Source organism: Triticum aestivum, chromosome 3D (genome assembly GCF_018294505.1).
Source record: "Triticum aestivum cultivar Chinese Spring chromosome 3D, IWGSC CS RefSeq v2.1, whole genome shotgun sequence".
NCBI lineage: Eukaryota > Viridiplantae > Streptophyta > Magnoliopsida > Poales > Poaceae > Triticum > Triticum aestivum.
This window is the reverse complement of record NC_057802.1, coordinates 383723156-383740147: the sequence shown is the minus strand read 5'-3', so window position 1 is coordinate 383740147 and position 16992 is coordinate 383723156. Positions and strand designations below refer to the sequence as shown.

Sequence of the window (16992 nt, the reverse complement as noted above, 5' to 3'; positions counted from 1 at the left end):
TGCGCATTCAGTGGGAGGAGACGTTCCCGTCGACGACGAGGCGCCTAAGGTGACTTCGTAAATCTCAAGATGTATGTTGGCTCAGTCTCTCAAAGGTGCTCATAGGGATAAGGTGTGCGTGTGTACGTTCATAGGGGTGAGTGTATGTGCGTATGTATGAAGGCTTGCGTCTGGGCTGTGTTCAAAAAAATAAAAAATCCTAAGAACGGAAATGGACCCTCAAATAATGAAGCCATAAACAAAGGCCCAATCCGAATCAATCCACGTCTTACCCCACCCAACCAGCCCACCTCGTCGCAAAAGGTCGAAAACGTATTGCACGATTATTCCACGAAGCACACGCCACGCTGTACCAAGGATAGCGAAAGATAACGTATAAAACGTAAACATCGCACCGGGACCCATATGTCAGCGGAAGACAGGGAAACGCTTTCCCTGCGTCTACTCTACTACCCACTCCACTCCGGCTCTCCCGCCGCACCACCACACGCCAGGCACTACCGGACTGACTACCCCGCCTCGCCAGTGCCGCCGCCGGACGCCGCCGCCATGCCGCCTCCGCTCGGCGGCGACGACTCCTGCTTGCTTACCCCGCTCATCCCCGCCACCCCTCCTCCTCTTCCTCCCCGGGCGACCGCGAGGCTCCACCCGCTCCCTCTCCTCGTCGGCGCCTTGTTCGCCACCTACTACCACCTCCTCGTCGCGCCCGCCCCGTCGTACTACCAATCACTCTTCCTCTCACTGGGCTCCAACGACACCGCCGCCGCGCACCTGCGCGCGCTCACCGTCCGCCCCCACCTCGCGGGCACCGAGGCCAACGCGCTCGCCGCCGATCACGTCGTCTCCACGCTCTCCTCCCTCTCCTTCCCCACCCGCGTCACGCCCTACGAAGTCCTCCTCTCCTACCCCGTCGGCCGCTCCCTCTCCCTCTCCGCGCCAGGCCGCGACGCCACCGCCTTCGCGTTGGTGCAGGACACCTACCCTGGCGACCCCTACGCCGCTGCCTCGGCGGAGGTCGTCCCCACCTTCCTCGCCTACGCCGCGTCCGGCTCGGCCGCCGCCGAGGTGGTCTACGCCAACTACGGCCGCAGGGAGGACTACGCCTACCTCGCCTCCCGGGGCGTAAACGTCACCGGGAAGGTCGCCCTCGCGCGCTACGGCAAGGTGTACCGGGGCGACATCGTGAAGAACGCCCGTGACGCTGGCGCGGCGGCGGCTGTGATATTCACCGACCCCAAGGACTACACGCCGGGGAAGGCCTTCCCGGATGGGCCGTGGATGCCGCCGACCGGCGTGCAGGTGGGGAGCACGTTCAAGGGGGTGGGGGACCCCACGACGCCGATGTGGGCGTCGTCGGAAGGTTGCGAGCGTGTGAGCGTCGCGAAGGCGATGTCCACGGACGACATGCCGGGGATACCGGCGCTGCCGGTGTCGGGGAGGGACGGGGAGGAGATACTACGGCTCGTCGGCGGGGACGTCGCGCCAGAGGATTGGCAAGGCGGTGACGGCGCGCCGGTTTACCGCCTCGGGCCCGGGCCGGCGGTACTCAATCTGACATACACAGTAAGTTGCTGTCAAATTGATGTGGAGACGAGATCTGCCTTTCTCTTCCTTTTTGGTTCCACTTCCTGGCTGACTCGAGTGATGCTTGTGTGTTTCTTTCAGGGGAATGAGACGATAGCTACTATTCAGAATGTTATTTCGGTGATTGAAGGGAAAGAAGAACCCGACAGGTAAACGAAACTCTCCGCGTTTCTCCTTTTTGTGGTCAATATCCCCAAATGGCAAAACCGCTCACCATTTTGCCATACACTTCTCTTCAATGGGAATTCCACTTCAGTGCCCACCAAACCCCCTACTGTCGGCAACAGTGTGCCCTCTGACTCAACTCCAAATGACTGACTCCAAATCCGTGCCATAGGCCACAGTATGAGTACCCTTGATAACGAAATTTCAACAAACTTATAACTACATTGTTATAATTGCATCAGAGAAACTCAGCTACATTTCATCAGTAGTTAATTAGAGATATCTTGGATTACAATTTTGAAACAGACACCAAGAACCATCTTAGGTTTCAACTGTTTATCACCACTGATGATTTTGCATGTAAGAGATTCAGTACATGAATAACTACATATCCAGTAATAATTATCATGCACATACAGGTATGTTATTCTTGGCAACCATCGTGATGCGTGGACATTTGGGGCAGCTGACCCAAACAGCGGAACGGCAGCCTTGCTTGAGGTATGGCATATTCAGTTGCTCTATGTCACCCCTTTGTTTTAGTCTACTAATGATCTAGAGGAACACATTGGCTTGTTAACTACTATTGAATATAGCTAGCTCAAAGGTTGTCTAAGCTACAAAACAAGGGTTGGAGACCTCGTCGAACCATCATTTTGTGTAATTGGGATGCTGAAGAGTACGGATTGGTCTCTCTCTCTCTCCATTCCCTTGTACTATTATCAAGCAGTTCGCCTGTCCTTTTCATACTAATTTCTTTAGAAAATTGCAGATAGGTTCCACAGAATGGGTTGAAGAGAACAGGGCAATGCTAACTTCGAGAACTGTTGCTTACCTGAATGTAGATGTTGGTGTGTCTGGTTCTGGAGTTGACGCATCAGCCACTCCTCAACTTGATGAGTTGCTCAAGCAGGCGAGTAAAAAGGTATAATAGTCGGAATAGACATGTCTATTCAGTAAATAGACATGTCTATTCAGTCAACAGCAAATATATACAATACTATTAGGGTTAGATCCAACCCGCCGAGGGTCGCTTGCTTCCATGGTGACATAGCATTTACGAGAGAAGATCTAGAGGTTTTTGTGGCAAGCCACGGTTTGGCCAAGGCCTGTTTCGTTCATAACCAAACCTTTAGACTAACCAGAATTCCACACTTCCCACACCCTGACTTGTGCATCCATTTGGTCCGTAGTCTCACATGTGGCAAAATTCCATTTATAGCACCTGGGTCTAAAGTGTGCAAAATTCTAACCAAAGTGGCTTCAGTTTTTATGACCTAAACTTAGGCAAGTTTTGCAAAAAGGAAAAGGCAAACTTTGGCAAGTTTAATATATAAACTAATTTGCTCTAAGTTTTGGCATAGTTAGACACCAATAGCATGTTGTCACTCGTACGTGGCCAAAAACTACAAGGGACTTGAATTGCATGGCTCGTGCAATTATGCCAAGGGGACAGTGGGGCAACAAATTTACAATCAATAAATTCTTTTCTCTCTAACCTGCGCTCGGCTTGTTTTGTCATTGCTTATACAAATTTACAATCCATAAATTCTTTTGTCTCTAACCTGAGTAGTTGTTACCTTTGAAAGAAGGAATAGTTTACTGTAATGGAATTGTTTTCAGTAGGAATTTCTATTAAAAACCAAAGAGTGAATTAGTGTTGAGGATTCTCTACTTCTCTTAATATACTGTGTTTTATTTCTTTCCGAGGAAGGTTCAAAATCCGGATAATGGAACAGAAAGTCTGTATGACTTGTGGATGGCTTCTGATAGTTCTCTGGTATGCACTTCATGTTAACTAAGCATGTCACACAAATTTGTTTTCTCAGTATTCTGCACACTTGGCATGTAAAAGGAATATTATGTATAGTTTAGACATAGTTCTATTTCCTCTTGTTCTAAGTTCAGGTGTGTGATGCTTTTGCTATACTAGATTTCTGATGACACACTTATATATTAAGATTGGAAGGTTAGGAGGTGGAGGATCAGATTATTCTGCCTTTGTTCAACATATTGGTATTCCTTCAGTCGACATGGCTATTGGGTCAGGTTTGTTTTATGCTTTTTTTATCTGCCTATGTTCATTAAGTTACATTCCTGAAATGTTTTGCTGTTTGCACTTGACTGATTGTGAATTCTTTTAGTAGATCAAATTGAATTAGAGTGCTACTTGTTTGCAGGATACGCAGTTTACCACAGCTTGTATGATGACTTCACATGGATGGAAAAGTATGGAGATCCCATGTTCCGCAGGCATGTTGCAGGTACACCATAGCAACGAACCTATGCTAAAATTACTAGCGGTCTCGAGACTGATGAACATGACAAAGTTGGAGTTATGGCTCCGAGGAGCAAGGGTAGGCTGGCGTGCAGGGGATGATAGGCATATGAGTGATTGGGATTAGATCTTTACTAGTTTGTTCTTCTCATTGCTTGATTGATCGTATATGGTGTGCCTTTTATAGGGAAAACTCAGACTTGACCACTAAGAACATAAGAGCATCTACAACAGATCCCCAATCCTGTCCCATTTCTTTGTATTTAGGGAGTTGGGAAAAAAGATCAGCTCCAATAGACCGCCAATCCCGTCCCATCTTATCGGTGACCATCAATAAATCACCCCAACTCCCCCAATATAGAGGGGAGTTGCCTCTTTCCCAATACCATGGGGCCCCACCATCGAACACAGCGTAGCCACCCTCTTTTCTCCGTCATTTGTCTTCTGGAAGAAATATCTCTTTGACAAGTGGGGCCCATATGTAATTGGGAATGGGGGTTATTGGGGATCTGTGAAAGCAACCATCCCCAGTAATATGAAAATTGTTATTGGGGATCGGTTGGAGATGCACCACTTTCCTAGCAAATTGCATTCCTATTGTCCTCCTTCCTAAGTCTGCCCATGACATTACACCCCTCTCCACAAGCAGCTTGTCTTCAAACTGCTCTTTTATTTGTTGTGCCAGTCCTACGATTTTTTTTCAAAAAGGAGGATGACCCCCGGTCTCTGCATCAGGATGATGCATGCAGCCATTTTATTAATTATTCACCAAGACCTTACAAAATAGTACATCAATAAGTCTGAAGCCACCATCTCAGCAACAATCGTCGCTATTCCTATCAACTTGATGAAGGGGTGCCGATTGTCTAAGCCGCATACCCAGACCTCACACAAAAGCCCAACATCTAAAGCCGGAGGCCCCAACCAAACCGCATTGCCGGGTCTGGGCACACACCGGTCCGGCGCACTCTTAGTGGTCACCGCACGCTCACGTTACAGAGGCGGCCGCCACCGTCTTGCACCGATCCATCTTCAGAGCAGGTACTCACGCATCGACCTTGCCAGTCCCAACTGCCGTCGACGCCAGACAGCGCTACCATCACACGCTCGTCCACGCGTCCACCGCCGAGACCCCGCTGCTCCATGCCGCTGATATCTGCCATTGTCGACGTGCCAGATGCCACGCCACTCCTTCGCGAACACCACCTGCTGTCACTGGTCCCATCCCCTTCGCTTGCAATTCCTCTAACCGAGCACCAGAACGCCCCAGGCGGCGCCTCCAAGAAGGGCGCAGCACACATAGTGCCGCCGCTGCCAATCTGAGGAGATTTTTGGGTCTTCACCTGGGCATGGGGTCGGGGTGTAGGGGAGGGACCTCGACGATGCCTGCAAGGAGGAGAGCGGCGACCATGGTCGTCACCACCGTTGGGATGAGCGAGCCATCCAGAGTTTTATCCGGTCCGAGTCAACCTCTACCAGCCCCCGCCAACGCACCGAGGCCGACGGTCGAAACCGCAAGCCACCAAGTGCAGCGGAAGAGAGGCTGCAGCGGAAAGGAGATCCACCGACGACTCACCGCCCACGCGGTCAAGAAGCGATCCATCCACCGCCCACGAGCGCTGCCAGCCGAGGGTGCCGCCACCACCACCGCGTCCAAATCGACGGCCACGCCGGACCACCACCCCCCCCCCCCCCCCCCCCCGCCCCCCGTGCCATCCCCAGGTCGCCAGAGCAGAGCCAACGGATGCACCGCCACCCCGGCTCCGTCCGCAAGCCGCCGCCCCCGGACAGGGAGGAGCAGCACGAGCCCTGCCGCCACCTTCCTTGGCTTGGGCTTGCCCGGCGCCAACCTCAGGCGGCGATGAGGGACGGTAGGACGTTAGGGGAGCCACCGGCGGCGGCGCATGAGTGAACCCCCGGGCCGCCAAGGAAGGGGCGACGCAGGGGTTTGTGCCAGCTCTAAGATGACAAGCTCGATGTCAACATAGGTCTCCATGTGCTCCTCTGCCCCATAACAACGACACGATTCACATTTCTCGACTTCCATTGCAGACAGGAACTTGTGTGTGCCTATCCAGCAGGAGGCACAACACGCAAGTTAGGGAGGATCATGGGACATTGCTAAAACGTGTGAAGCATACTGTACATCTTAACCATACTTACCAAGTGAACAAGTGTCTGTCGTATATACTTTCGGTTGAGTTGATCATCGAAAATATGTTGTGCTAAATTTGTTGCATTTGCAAAATACTTGCATAAGCCCACTAGCCAAAACTCTAGCTAAAATCATCTCTTCTTGTAGTGGCAAGCATATGGGGGCTTGTTGCTTTGAGGCTTTCAGATGAGGAGATCCTACCCTTCAACTACAGTTCCTATGCCACAGAGCTCGAGGTAACATGTCCTTTAGAGCTCTCCCCAATACCAACTTTTTCAGAACTGAGCATCTTCTCTCAGTAATTAGGGGTTTAAATTTGGAGGATCGTGATAGTAGCTCTCTCTTTTGCAGAATGGTGCAGTGGATATAAATAAGAGAGTACTAGGAATGCCTGTCAGCTTATCTCCCCTCCACAGGTCGATCAAACAGTTCAATAGAGCAGTGCTGAAAGTGGATTCTGAACTTCAGGTATTGCTGTCCGTTGTTGTTGTTGTTGTTGTTGTTGGGACATAGTTTTAACTTCGAGCTTTCTAAGTTCATCTTGATAATTAAGCTCTGCAAACATGGAAGTTTTGGCTTTCTAAGTTCATCTTGGTAATTAGGCTCTGCAAACATGGAAATTTTGGTCCCCGTGGCGAAACAACCCGTTGAGGGTAAGAGATCTGAATGACCGGCTGATGATGACTGAACGGGCATTCACAGAGTGGGAAGGACTTTCTGGGAGACCGTGGTACAAACACATGGTAAGCTGTGGTTTCGGTAAAATACGTAGTTGGTTCATTACATACCATCATGCTTACGGAAAAGAAATCATGCAGATTTATGGACCTTCACTGTACAACGATTATGGAGCCGAAGTGTATCCAGGTGCGGATGATGCCATTCAGACCGCAAAGAAAACAAATACCTCCGAGTCGTGGCAATCTGTACAGCATGAGATCCACAGGATTGCTAGAGTCATCAGCCAAGCAGCGTTAGTCCTAAGTGGAGGGTTGACATGAAGCTTTTTCCTCTGCTGATTCAATTAGCAGGGAGCGTACAGTCTGTGCAAATGTTTCGTACATATGCGCTATCACCATACCCACACATGTAACTTCGAGAAAATAACTGTAAAGTTATCCAGAGATGGTATTTGGACATTGTATTTCGGTAAATAATCCTTCCACAATCTATTAACAGTGTCCATAACAACCAGAAACAAAAGGCTAATCCAAGTACCATCAAACAAAATGTTTATCAGTAGCACTAGCAGAAAGGCCTACACGTGCAGAAACAAAATTGTAGTTCTTGTGAAATGTTCTACATACGCTATCTGCGCAAGAAACCCATGGCTTGATAGACGTTGTTGAGAGTGGCGTCTGCTATCTCAGAAGCTTTCCCTGCCCCATCTAGCAGAACACTATCCAAATAACCTGGATCAGAGATGATCTCGTCGTATCGAACCTACAGAAAGGTGAAAAGATGAATGTATAACCAGGGAGCATATGCAAGATTAAATTAATTATACTAGTGAAAATAATTTGTTTAACTAACTAGGGTGTACGTTACAATCAGGGATGCAGGCGGACAGTCCACATCTTCGCATCCGTCCACTGGAGATTGAATGAACTAAAGCACGTACTGTAGTACTACTTTAGTGGTTAATGCGTGAACGGACATCATTAATTTCTTTGGTGGGCAGATGCGGACGCGGCTGCCTGCATCCCTAGTACAATGATCAAGTTGTTAGTGTAATCTTGATTAGCTTAAACCTATTAACTAATCAAGATTACACTAACAATCTGCCCCTAATCTGTCCCTAATCTTGACTTGTTATCTTCATGTACTTGCTCTGGTCTTGACTCGTTGTAGATTCGCAACTTGTCGATCCAAACTTCGACGCATGACCCGGACTATCAGCACACGGTCGCATCTACGCGTGCAATATGCAAGATTGGACACATCTTCAGTCTTCACGTCGTACAACTTAACTGGTCACTGTCCCACTACACGCCAAGCTTGATCTTCAACTATCATATCCGTACACTGAGTATGACCCGTCTGGAAACATGCAGAACCTCCTTGCTCTACAATGTTGTGCCACCGTCATTGCTTGGCTGCTGCCTTGCACTCGGTCCGCACCGTACTCCGTATACTTGCTTGCAGTAGATCGCCTTCTACCGGTCGCACACCTCCTCGCTTTACGATGGCTCCGCCTACCATCGTCCGCCTTCGGCATCACACCGAACCTATGTTGGCCGCAACCAGGACGCTCCACGAGGACATGGGCATGGCTCACGGAACACCATGCACACCGCTTCCAGTCCAACGAATCATCACCAAGACGAGCACTTGGACACGACGACGACTCACAGACGCGACGACGACGACTGACCGTGCAAACTCACACGACTCCATGACTCATCTGACTCCCCAGGACGATAATCTTGATGAGCTCCAGTGCCACACCTCGGCACCACCACTCCCATCAACGATTTCCTTCCACCTTCTTCCCGACGACAACCTGCCGTCTTCTTCCTTATCGCTCCGCCGAACGACGATCGCCTGATCCTCCTCATCCGTCGCTCCATCCTGCGACTATATTGCCCACCCCGAGGCGCTAGTAGATCGCCACCCCAGGGCAAGCGCAGCTTCACTCAAACCTTGCTCTAGATATCAATTGTTGAAAATTCGCTCTCAGGAGTGTGAGTCCGCATGTGAGTCAAGTAGTAGTCGGCTTAGGAGATTACGAGTCCAGCTTTGGTAGTCTTGATGTGTCCGTGCGTCTAGCTTTTGGAGTCCAAAAGTAATACGTGTAGCTTTAGGTCAGATGGTCGGATTAGGATTGAGTTTGCCCGAGTCTTGGCTGAACATGTATATATACACGGGCAGGCCATGGATATTGTACGAAAGAGAAAAATAGAAAATCAATAAAGAGGAAAATTAGGGGTACGAGACCCTCGGCTATCAGTTTTTGTGTGCGCGTGTTCATCTTGTTTGATGTGATCGATCTGAGGACGAATTTCACTTGGATAGGGTGAACATGATTAGACCACACAAATCCTAAAGATTATCAGACCTGAATAGGCTGGAGATGATCAATTAAGGCATCCTTAGCCTTGAATGTCCCCCGTTCATATCTCAGCATTCACCAACAACTTCCTGCAAAAACCAAATGGGTCCGGAGGGGAATTTCTTTGAGGCAGCGGCACACGGATCGCCGTTCTGGAACTCCATACAATCCCTAAAACCGTACTTCGCCAGGGGCGCGAGGTTTTCGGTCAATAACGGACGCTCCACGCGTCTCTGGCTCGACACTTGGATAGGCCATCAACCTCTTTGGTCGGAATTCCGCCAACTTTACTCCATCGTGGTCCAGCCCAACAAATTGGTTGCTTCGGCCCTTTGCTCCTCCCCGCCCCTTATCCACTTTCGACGGGAGCTCTCGGGGCCGGAGCGGGAGGATTGGGACCGCCTTCGGGCTATGATAGCCGACGTTCGCTTGTCGAACAGCGCGGACACGATGTCCTGGAGACTTTCGGGCTCAGGCAAATTTACTGTCAAGTCCCTTTACAGTGAGCTATCCCGGGGCCATGTCCCTATGGCTGCCGCGGGGCTTTGGAAGGCTCGAATCCCTCTCAGATCAAGGTGTTCCTCTGGCAACTTTGCCAAGATCGCCTTCCTACTTCCGTCAATATTGCCAAACGCAATGGCCCGGCCGCTGGCCCTTGCGCGTTGTGTGGCGTTCCGGAAGACGCTGACCATGTGTTCTTCCATTGCTCCTTGGCGCGCTTTGCCTGGAGCGCGGTCCGGGAGGCCGCGGGGGTGGATTGGGATCCACACTCCTGCCCAGAGCTAGTGTCGTCTTTGTCCTCAGTCCAGGGTTCTTCGCGTCGTGTTATGTGGACAAGTGCGGCGGCCATGTTGTGGGCTTTATGGAACATTCGTAACAAGTTTACTATTGAGGGTGTGTTCCCCTCTGACCCTGCTGACGTAATCTACAAATGCATCTTGTTCTTGCAGCAATGGGCCCCGCTGGGAAGGCAACAGGACTCTGATCTACATCTTCTGGCTCTAGCTCGATTGCGTTCTGTCTACTCCTCGTCGCGAGCCCCGACGCCTCCTTTAGCAATCTCATAGGGATGGGTGGCCATTTTGGTAGTGTTTCCTCCGAGCCTGCGTGCTCTTAAGTTGGCTGGTCATGCCATGTAATGTTTCTTTCGTTTCGTTTCGGGTCTGTCTTAGACTTCGGGAGACTAGGTCTCCTTTTGTTCGTTTCGCTGGTTGGTTGTGCACGCTGCCTGTGTTGAGGGCTTTATTAATTTAAAGCCGGACGTCCCTGACGTCTATGTTCTAAAAAAAACAAATGGGTAAATTATGTTTTGTATCAACAACATGATGTTGGTCCATGTGCAGGAGACCCTGTTTCATGTTCTCGGAAGGGGCGCCGTGGCATGTTAGTAAAAACGTCGTCGTCTTGGCGGAGTTTGATGAATGCATGCGACCGTCTGAATTGAGGTTTGACAAGATTCATATGTGGGCGAGGGTTGTTAATCTGCCCTTTAACCTGCATAATGACAAGTGGTGTGGTGCTATAGCCAAGCAGATTGGTAAGCAGGCATCTCACGTGCAGTTTGATCATGCTAATGGCTATCTTAGAGCCAGAGTGTCAGTTGATGTGGAAAAACCACTAAGGCGTTGGATTCTGATCGAGTCAGCGCGGAGGAAGAGGACGGATCTCTATGATATTCAATATGAGAATGCTCCACACTTCTGCTTTTCATGTGGACGTTTGGGCCACTCTGACTTGCACTGTCCGTCCCCTGGGATGAGGGATGCCAATGGGGATATCCCCTTTGGGAAAGGATTGCGGGCACGGATGATCATAAGATACCTGGCTCTAGTGAGAACATGTCCAAAGAGCACTCGCGCAACCAAAATTATACAACTGAGACAAAGGGTTCAAGTATTGCAGTCGAGAAAGGAACTGAGGTTACTTCCCCGGCAAAGAATACAAATCAGAACAAAAGAAAGGGAGGGCCACAGGGAAAGAAATAGGAGTGCAGGAGGGTTTACCCTTGCTGATGAACGAGCCACATGATCAAGGGGGAGACAAGAAGGGTGCCGACGAGGACCCTACTGACTCCCCTGAGAAGAGTGTAGATGGTGAGAGGACGCCAAAGATAAAGAAAGCCACCCCGGTTAACTCCGGGGCATCGGCAGAGGCTGTAGCGCAGCCTTGCCCGACGCAATGAATTGCCACAGCTGGAACTGCCGTGGGCTTGGGAACCCAGCGGCAGTTCGTGAGCTTTGCAGTTTAGTGAAGCAAGAAGGGCCATGTCTTCTGTTTGTGATGGAGACAAAGATTGCGACAAAGAGGGTGGAAAGCCTAAAGAATCAACTTGGTTTTGTAGGTTGTTTTGCAGTGGACAGTGCTGGGCTGAGTGGAGGCATTGTTCTGTTTTGGTTAGCTGAAGTTCATGTTGATCTTCAGAATTATAGTTCTGCCGCATTGATGTAATGGTGCAGAAAAGTGAGCAGAGTTCTTAAAAATGGAGACTCACGGGTTTCTATGGAGCCCCCACGAGTAGCTGATAGACACCATAGCTGGAGGTTTCTTCGAACTTTATTTTCCATCCAGCACCCAACATGGTTATGTGTTGGGGATTTTAATGAGATACTATATGCCTCGGAGCACTTTTCGTGGGCTACCCATCCCAAGTGGCAGATGCGGGCGTTCCGAGATGTAATAGATGAGTGCTTGTTCTAGGACCTAGGATGGTCTGGAATGGAGTATACATGGGATAATGGCCAAGAAGGTGATGATAATGTAAAAGCTCGGCTGGATAGAGCCTTCGGGAATCCTGCCTTCATTAATCGTTTCGGTCATACTAGAGTTCGGCACATCAGTACCACGGAATCTGACCATTGCTTTGTACTGGTTGAGCTGTGGGAACATGTGGTCGACGGAAGAAGAAGAGGAACGAAACAATTTCGCTACGAGGATGTGTGGCAGAGACATGCAGACTACGATAGTGTTGTCCTAAATAACTCGCAAAAGGGGCCCGGTCTGTAGGGTCTGGCTGGAGTTCTTTGATACGTCTCCAACGTATCTATACTTTTTGCTTGTTTCATGCTGTTATATTATCATTCTTGGATGTTCTACAATCATTTTATTGCAACTTTATATCATTTTTTGGGACTAACCTATTGACATAGTGCCCAGTGCCAGTTGCTGTTTTTTGCTTGTTTTTTACTTCGCAGAAAATCAATACCAAACGGAGTCCAAACGCAGTGGGACGTTTTGGAGATTTTTTCTGGACCAGAAGACACCTGTTGGGCCAAAGAAGTACCAGAGGGGGGCTCCGAGGGGAGCACAACCCACCTGGGCGCGCCTGGGGGCCCAGACGTGTCCTGGTGGGTTGTGCCCACCTCGGCCGCCTCCCGCACCGCCTCTTTGCTCTATAAATACCCTGAAAATCCAAAAACCCTAGGAGAGTCGACGAAACATAATTCCAGCCGCCACAAGTTCCAGAACCACTAGATCCAATCTAGACACCATCACAGAGGGGTTCATCATCCTCATTAGTGCCTCTCTGATGATGCATGAGTAGTTCATTGTAGACCTACGGGTCCGTAGTTAGTAGCTAGATGGCTTCCTCTCTCACTTTTGATTCTCAATACAATGGTCTCTTGGAGATCTACTTGATGTAACTCTTTTTCTGGTGTGTTTGTTGGGATCCGATGAACTTTGAGTTTATGATCAGATCTATTTTATCCATGAAAGTTATTTGCGTCTTCTTTTGATCCCTTATATGCATGATTACTTATAGCCTCGTATTTCTTCTTCAAATATTTGGTTTAGTTAGGCCGACTAGATCGATTTTTATTGCCATGGGAAGAGGTGCTTTGTGATGGGTTCGGTCGTGCGGTGTTCTTTCCCAGTGACAGAAGGGGCAGCAAGACACCTATTGATCGTTGCCATTAAGGATAACAAGATGGGGTCTATTCCTACATGAATAGATCTTGTCTACATCATGTCATCATTCTTATTGCATTACTCGGTTTCTCCATGAACTTAATACACTAGATGCATGCTGGATAGCGGTCGATGTGTGGAGTAATAGTAGTAGATGCAGACAGGAGTCGATCTACTAATCTTGGACGCGATGCCTATATAATGATCATTGCCTGGATATAGTCATAATTATTTGAAGTTCTATCAATTGCCTAACAGTAATTTGTTTACCCACCGTATGCTATCTTTCTTGAGAGAAGCCACTAGTCAAATCTACGCCCCCGGGTCTATTCTTCTTCATATTTGCTTTCCGATCTATTATTTGCCACTTTTATTTTTAGATCTATATTATCAAAAACCCAAAAATACCTTGCTGCACTTTTTATTTGCATCTTTTATTTCGCATTTTATCGAGATCTATTTATCCAATCTATCATAATTTTTATCCCGTCAACGTGCGAATTTCTGGCACCGTTACCCGAAAGGGATTGGCAGCCCCCTTAACACGTCAGGTTGCAAGTATTTGGTCTTTGTGTGCAGGTACAGTTTACATAGTGTTGCTTGGTTCTCCTACTGGTTCGATAATCTTGGTTTCATAACCGAGGGAAATACCTACCGAAGCTGTGCTGCATCATCCTTTCCTCTTTGGGGAAATACTGACGTAGTTCAAGCGACATCATTCTTCATGCACTCCATAAAATGCAGAGCTCGTTAACTGCATGGGGTGCACGAGAGTTTGGTAGCTTGACGGCCACAGTCAGGAAACTGTGTGAAAATTTGAATCGCCTGAGTAGTCGAGCTGCTGGAAGAGGTCCCACTGATGAAGAAAAGGCAACAGTTAAAAAGCTTCATGAGGCAATTCATCAAGAGGGAATATGGATGCGTCAACGGTCTAAGTGTCGTACTTGCGCGAAGGAGATCGAAATAAGAAAAAATTTCACACACAAGCAGCACAACGAAGAAGAATGAATAAGATTGAACGGCTTGTGCGTGTAGATGGGTCAGTTTGTCAAACACTGGAGGATGACATGATTGAAGTGCAACAGTTCTATTAGGATCTGTACACATCTCAAGGGTTTAAACCACTTGATGAGCTGATGGAATTGGTTCCTACTCGGGTGGCCGCCCCCATGAACGCACATCTTGATATGCCGTTCATGGAAAAGGAGGTATGGACCACGCTATTTCAGATGGCCCCGTCCAAGGCGCTTGGTGTGGATGGTTTTACTACGGGATTTTTTCAGAGACACTGGTTCTTATTGAAAGATGATATAGTCCCGGCGGTGTTGGGTTTTTTGAATGGGGGCGAGCTACCTACAGGCATGAACGACACCTCAATTACACTAATCCCTAAGGTACGACACCCACAGAGGATAAACCAGTATAGACCTATCTCCCTATGTCCTATTTTATACAAAATCACTGCCAAATGTATTGCCAACAGGATGAGGGAGTTTCGCCATGAAATAGTAAGTGAGGAGCAAAGTGCGTTTGTGCCTGGGCGCCTCATAATGGATAATGTTCTTATTGTGCACGAGAGTGTTCATGCAATGAAGAAGAGGAAGAAAGGAAAGAATTGGGTGTGTGCTGTAAAATTAGACATGACTAAAGCGTATGACCGTGTTGAATGGCATTACCTCGAGGCCATCATGACTAAATTAGGATTCAGCTCAACCTTTATCCGCCTGATCTTGAAATGTGTTTCATCAGTTCGGTTTGCAGTACGTGTGAATGGTGAATTATTGCCCTTTTTTTACCCCATCTAGAGGCTTCCGACAAGGAGACCCCGTTTCACTATATCTATTTCTTCTTGCGCGGAGGGCTTCACAACTCTGTTGAACTAGTTTGGTAGAGTCTATGCGGACAAAGGAATTCGAGTATGCACCCAGTCACCATGGATTAACCATCTACTGTTTGCAGACGACAGCCTTATCTTTATGCAAGCTAAACTAGAGAGTGCAATGCGTTTGAATAACATCCTGAGGATATATGGTGATTGTTCGGGCCAATGTGTGAACAGAGAGAAGAGCTCCATGTTTTTTAGTCCAAACACACCACGTCCAGTCAGAGTAATGTTGAAAGGTGCCATGGGCATTGCGGTTGAGGCCTTCAAGGAAAGATACTTAGGCCTCCCAACTGCAGTTGGATGAATTACATCTGGTACATTTGATTTCATCGGTGAGAGAGTGGGATCAAAGTTGAATGGTGGAGCAGAACGTTTGGTTTCTTGCGCGGCGAGGGAGGTGTTAATCAAGTCAACGACTCAGGCAGTCCCGATGTACACCATGAGATGCTTTAAGCTCACGAAAAAAGTGTACAAAAATATCTCCTCGCTGATGGCAAAATTTTGGTGGAGCAGTTCGATCGACCGGCGTTCCATGCACTGGATAGGTTGGAAGTCCTTGTCACTTCCAAAAATAAGAGGAGGAATGGGATTCCGTGATCTAGAATGCTTCAATGTTGCTTTGTTGGGAACACATGGTTGGAGGCTGATTACAAGTCCGCATGCTTTATGCTCCAGGGTGCTAAAAGGTCGTTACTTCCCAACGACAGATTTCATGCATGCTACTGTTCCACGCAATTCTTTGGCTAGCTGGCGAGCGATAGTTGCAGGAAGGGCAACATTGGAGGCTGGACTACTAAATAGGATCGGGGATGGCTCCTCTATAAGAATCTGGGAAGATAGATGGCTCCCAGGGAGATTATCACTATGACCTTCGGAGCAGGTTGGTACTGCCATACTCCATATGGTCGCAGATTTGACAGACAATGATAGTTGGTCCTGGAAAGCTGATTTAGTCAGGAATAACTTCATACACCCAGATGCTGATGCAATTCTAAATATCCCGCTCAGACAGGGTGGTGGTGGTGATTTCTGGGCTTGGGCTCATGAGCGGTTGGGTTCCTACACTGTGAAATCCACGTATCATGCTCTAATGACTCGTAACGAGCAGTTTGCTCTAGAGGAAGGGACGATCACAGAATCTTCAGAGAATAATAAACAGGTGTGGACACGACTATGGAAGCTCAAAGTGTTGCCCAAGGTCCGTGTGTTCTGGTGGCAAGTCCTTCGAGGTATCCTTCCGGTGGAAACAACACTACAACACAGACACATAGCGACCTTAGCTCGCTGCAAGGTCTGTATGGGGGCAGATGAAGATATGATTCATGCCTTGATTAAGTGTTCTCATGCACATAGCTTCTGGATAGAGGCGAGCCGTTGGCTTCACCTCAAGCTCCCTGAGTTACACCCTAGTACGTGGTGCAAGGACATCCTCTGTGATTCACGTATTGCTGACGCGGACCGGGTGAAAATAATCACTGTCATGTGGCCGATATGGACCCGTTCGAGTCCATGAACTGTATAAGAGAAACTCTAGCTTTGTTGGAGCTTCCTTTGGAGCAGACCAGGATGTTGCCCGGGTTTGGATGGAGACCGCCTGAGACTGATTGGGTCAAGATCAACACGGATGCTAGTGTCTCTTTGACTGAAAATAAGAGAGGAGTAGGAGGTTTAGCCAGAACTCCTTTATTTATTGCTGTCTGGAGCAAGCCTTACCACGATGTTACGGATCCACTTATTGTAGAAGCTTTGGCATTGCGAGATAGGGTGATTTTTGCAAAGCTCCAGGGGTTTTCGCGAGTGCTGATGGAAACATATTGCTTAGAGGTGGTACAATTGGCACTCGCGACGCTTTTCACGCTCTATTGTAGCGCCGTTACTTTTAGAAATTGATGGGCTAGCCTTATCTTTTCTTTCTTTGATATTCAACATGTAATAAGAAATGCCAACCTGCCGGCCCACTTGTGTGC

General features: G+C 48.5%; 1 protein-coding gene across 1 annotated transcript; it reads left to right on the top strand.

The window, feature by feature from the left end:
* Nucleotides 1-454: 454 nt before the first annotated feature.
* Nucleotides 455-7354, top strand: LOC123079055 (probable glutamate carboxypeptidase LAMP1). Its single transcript, XM_044501727.1, has 12 exons — nt 455-1563; nt 1666-1733; nt 2169-2250; nt 2346-2438; nt 2522-2674; nt 3464-3529; nt 3711-3798; nt 3930-4013; nt 6330-6418; nt 6534-6650; nt 6785-6925; nt 7001-7354. Exons 1-12 carry the CDS (start codon nt 550-552, stop codon nt 7181-7183), a joined length of 2178 nt encoding a protein of 725 aa, XP_044357662.1. The 5' UTR covers nt 455-549; the 3' UTR covers nt 7184-7354.
* The last annotated feature ends 9638 nt before the right edge of the window (nt 7355-16992 follow it).

What these genes read in the sequence shown, in the direction of transcription:
- LOC123079055 (XM_044501727.1), top strand. Translation starts at nt 550, where the DNA reads ATGCCGCCTCCGCTCGGCGGCGACGACTCCTGCTTGCTTACCCCGCTC. An exon ending in GAACGGCAGCCTTGCTTGAG is followed by an intron (nt 2,251 to 2,345) that starts GTATGGCATATT and finishes TATTGAATATAG; the next exon opens with CTAGCTCAAAGGTTGTCTAA. An exon ending in GTTCCGCAGGCATGTTGCAG is followed by an intron (nt 4,014 to 6,329) that starts GTACACCATAGC and finishes CTCTTCTTGTAG; the next exon opens with TGGCAAGCATATGGGGGCTT.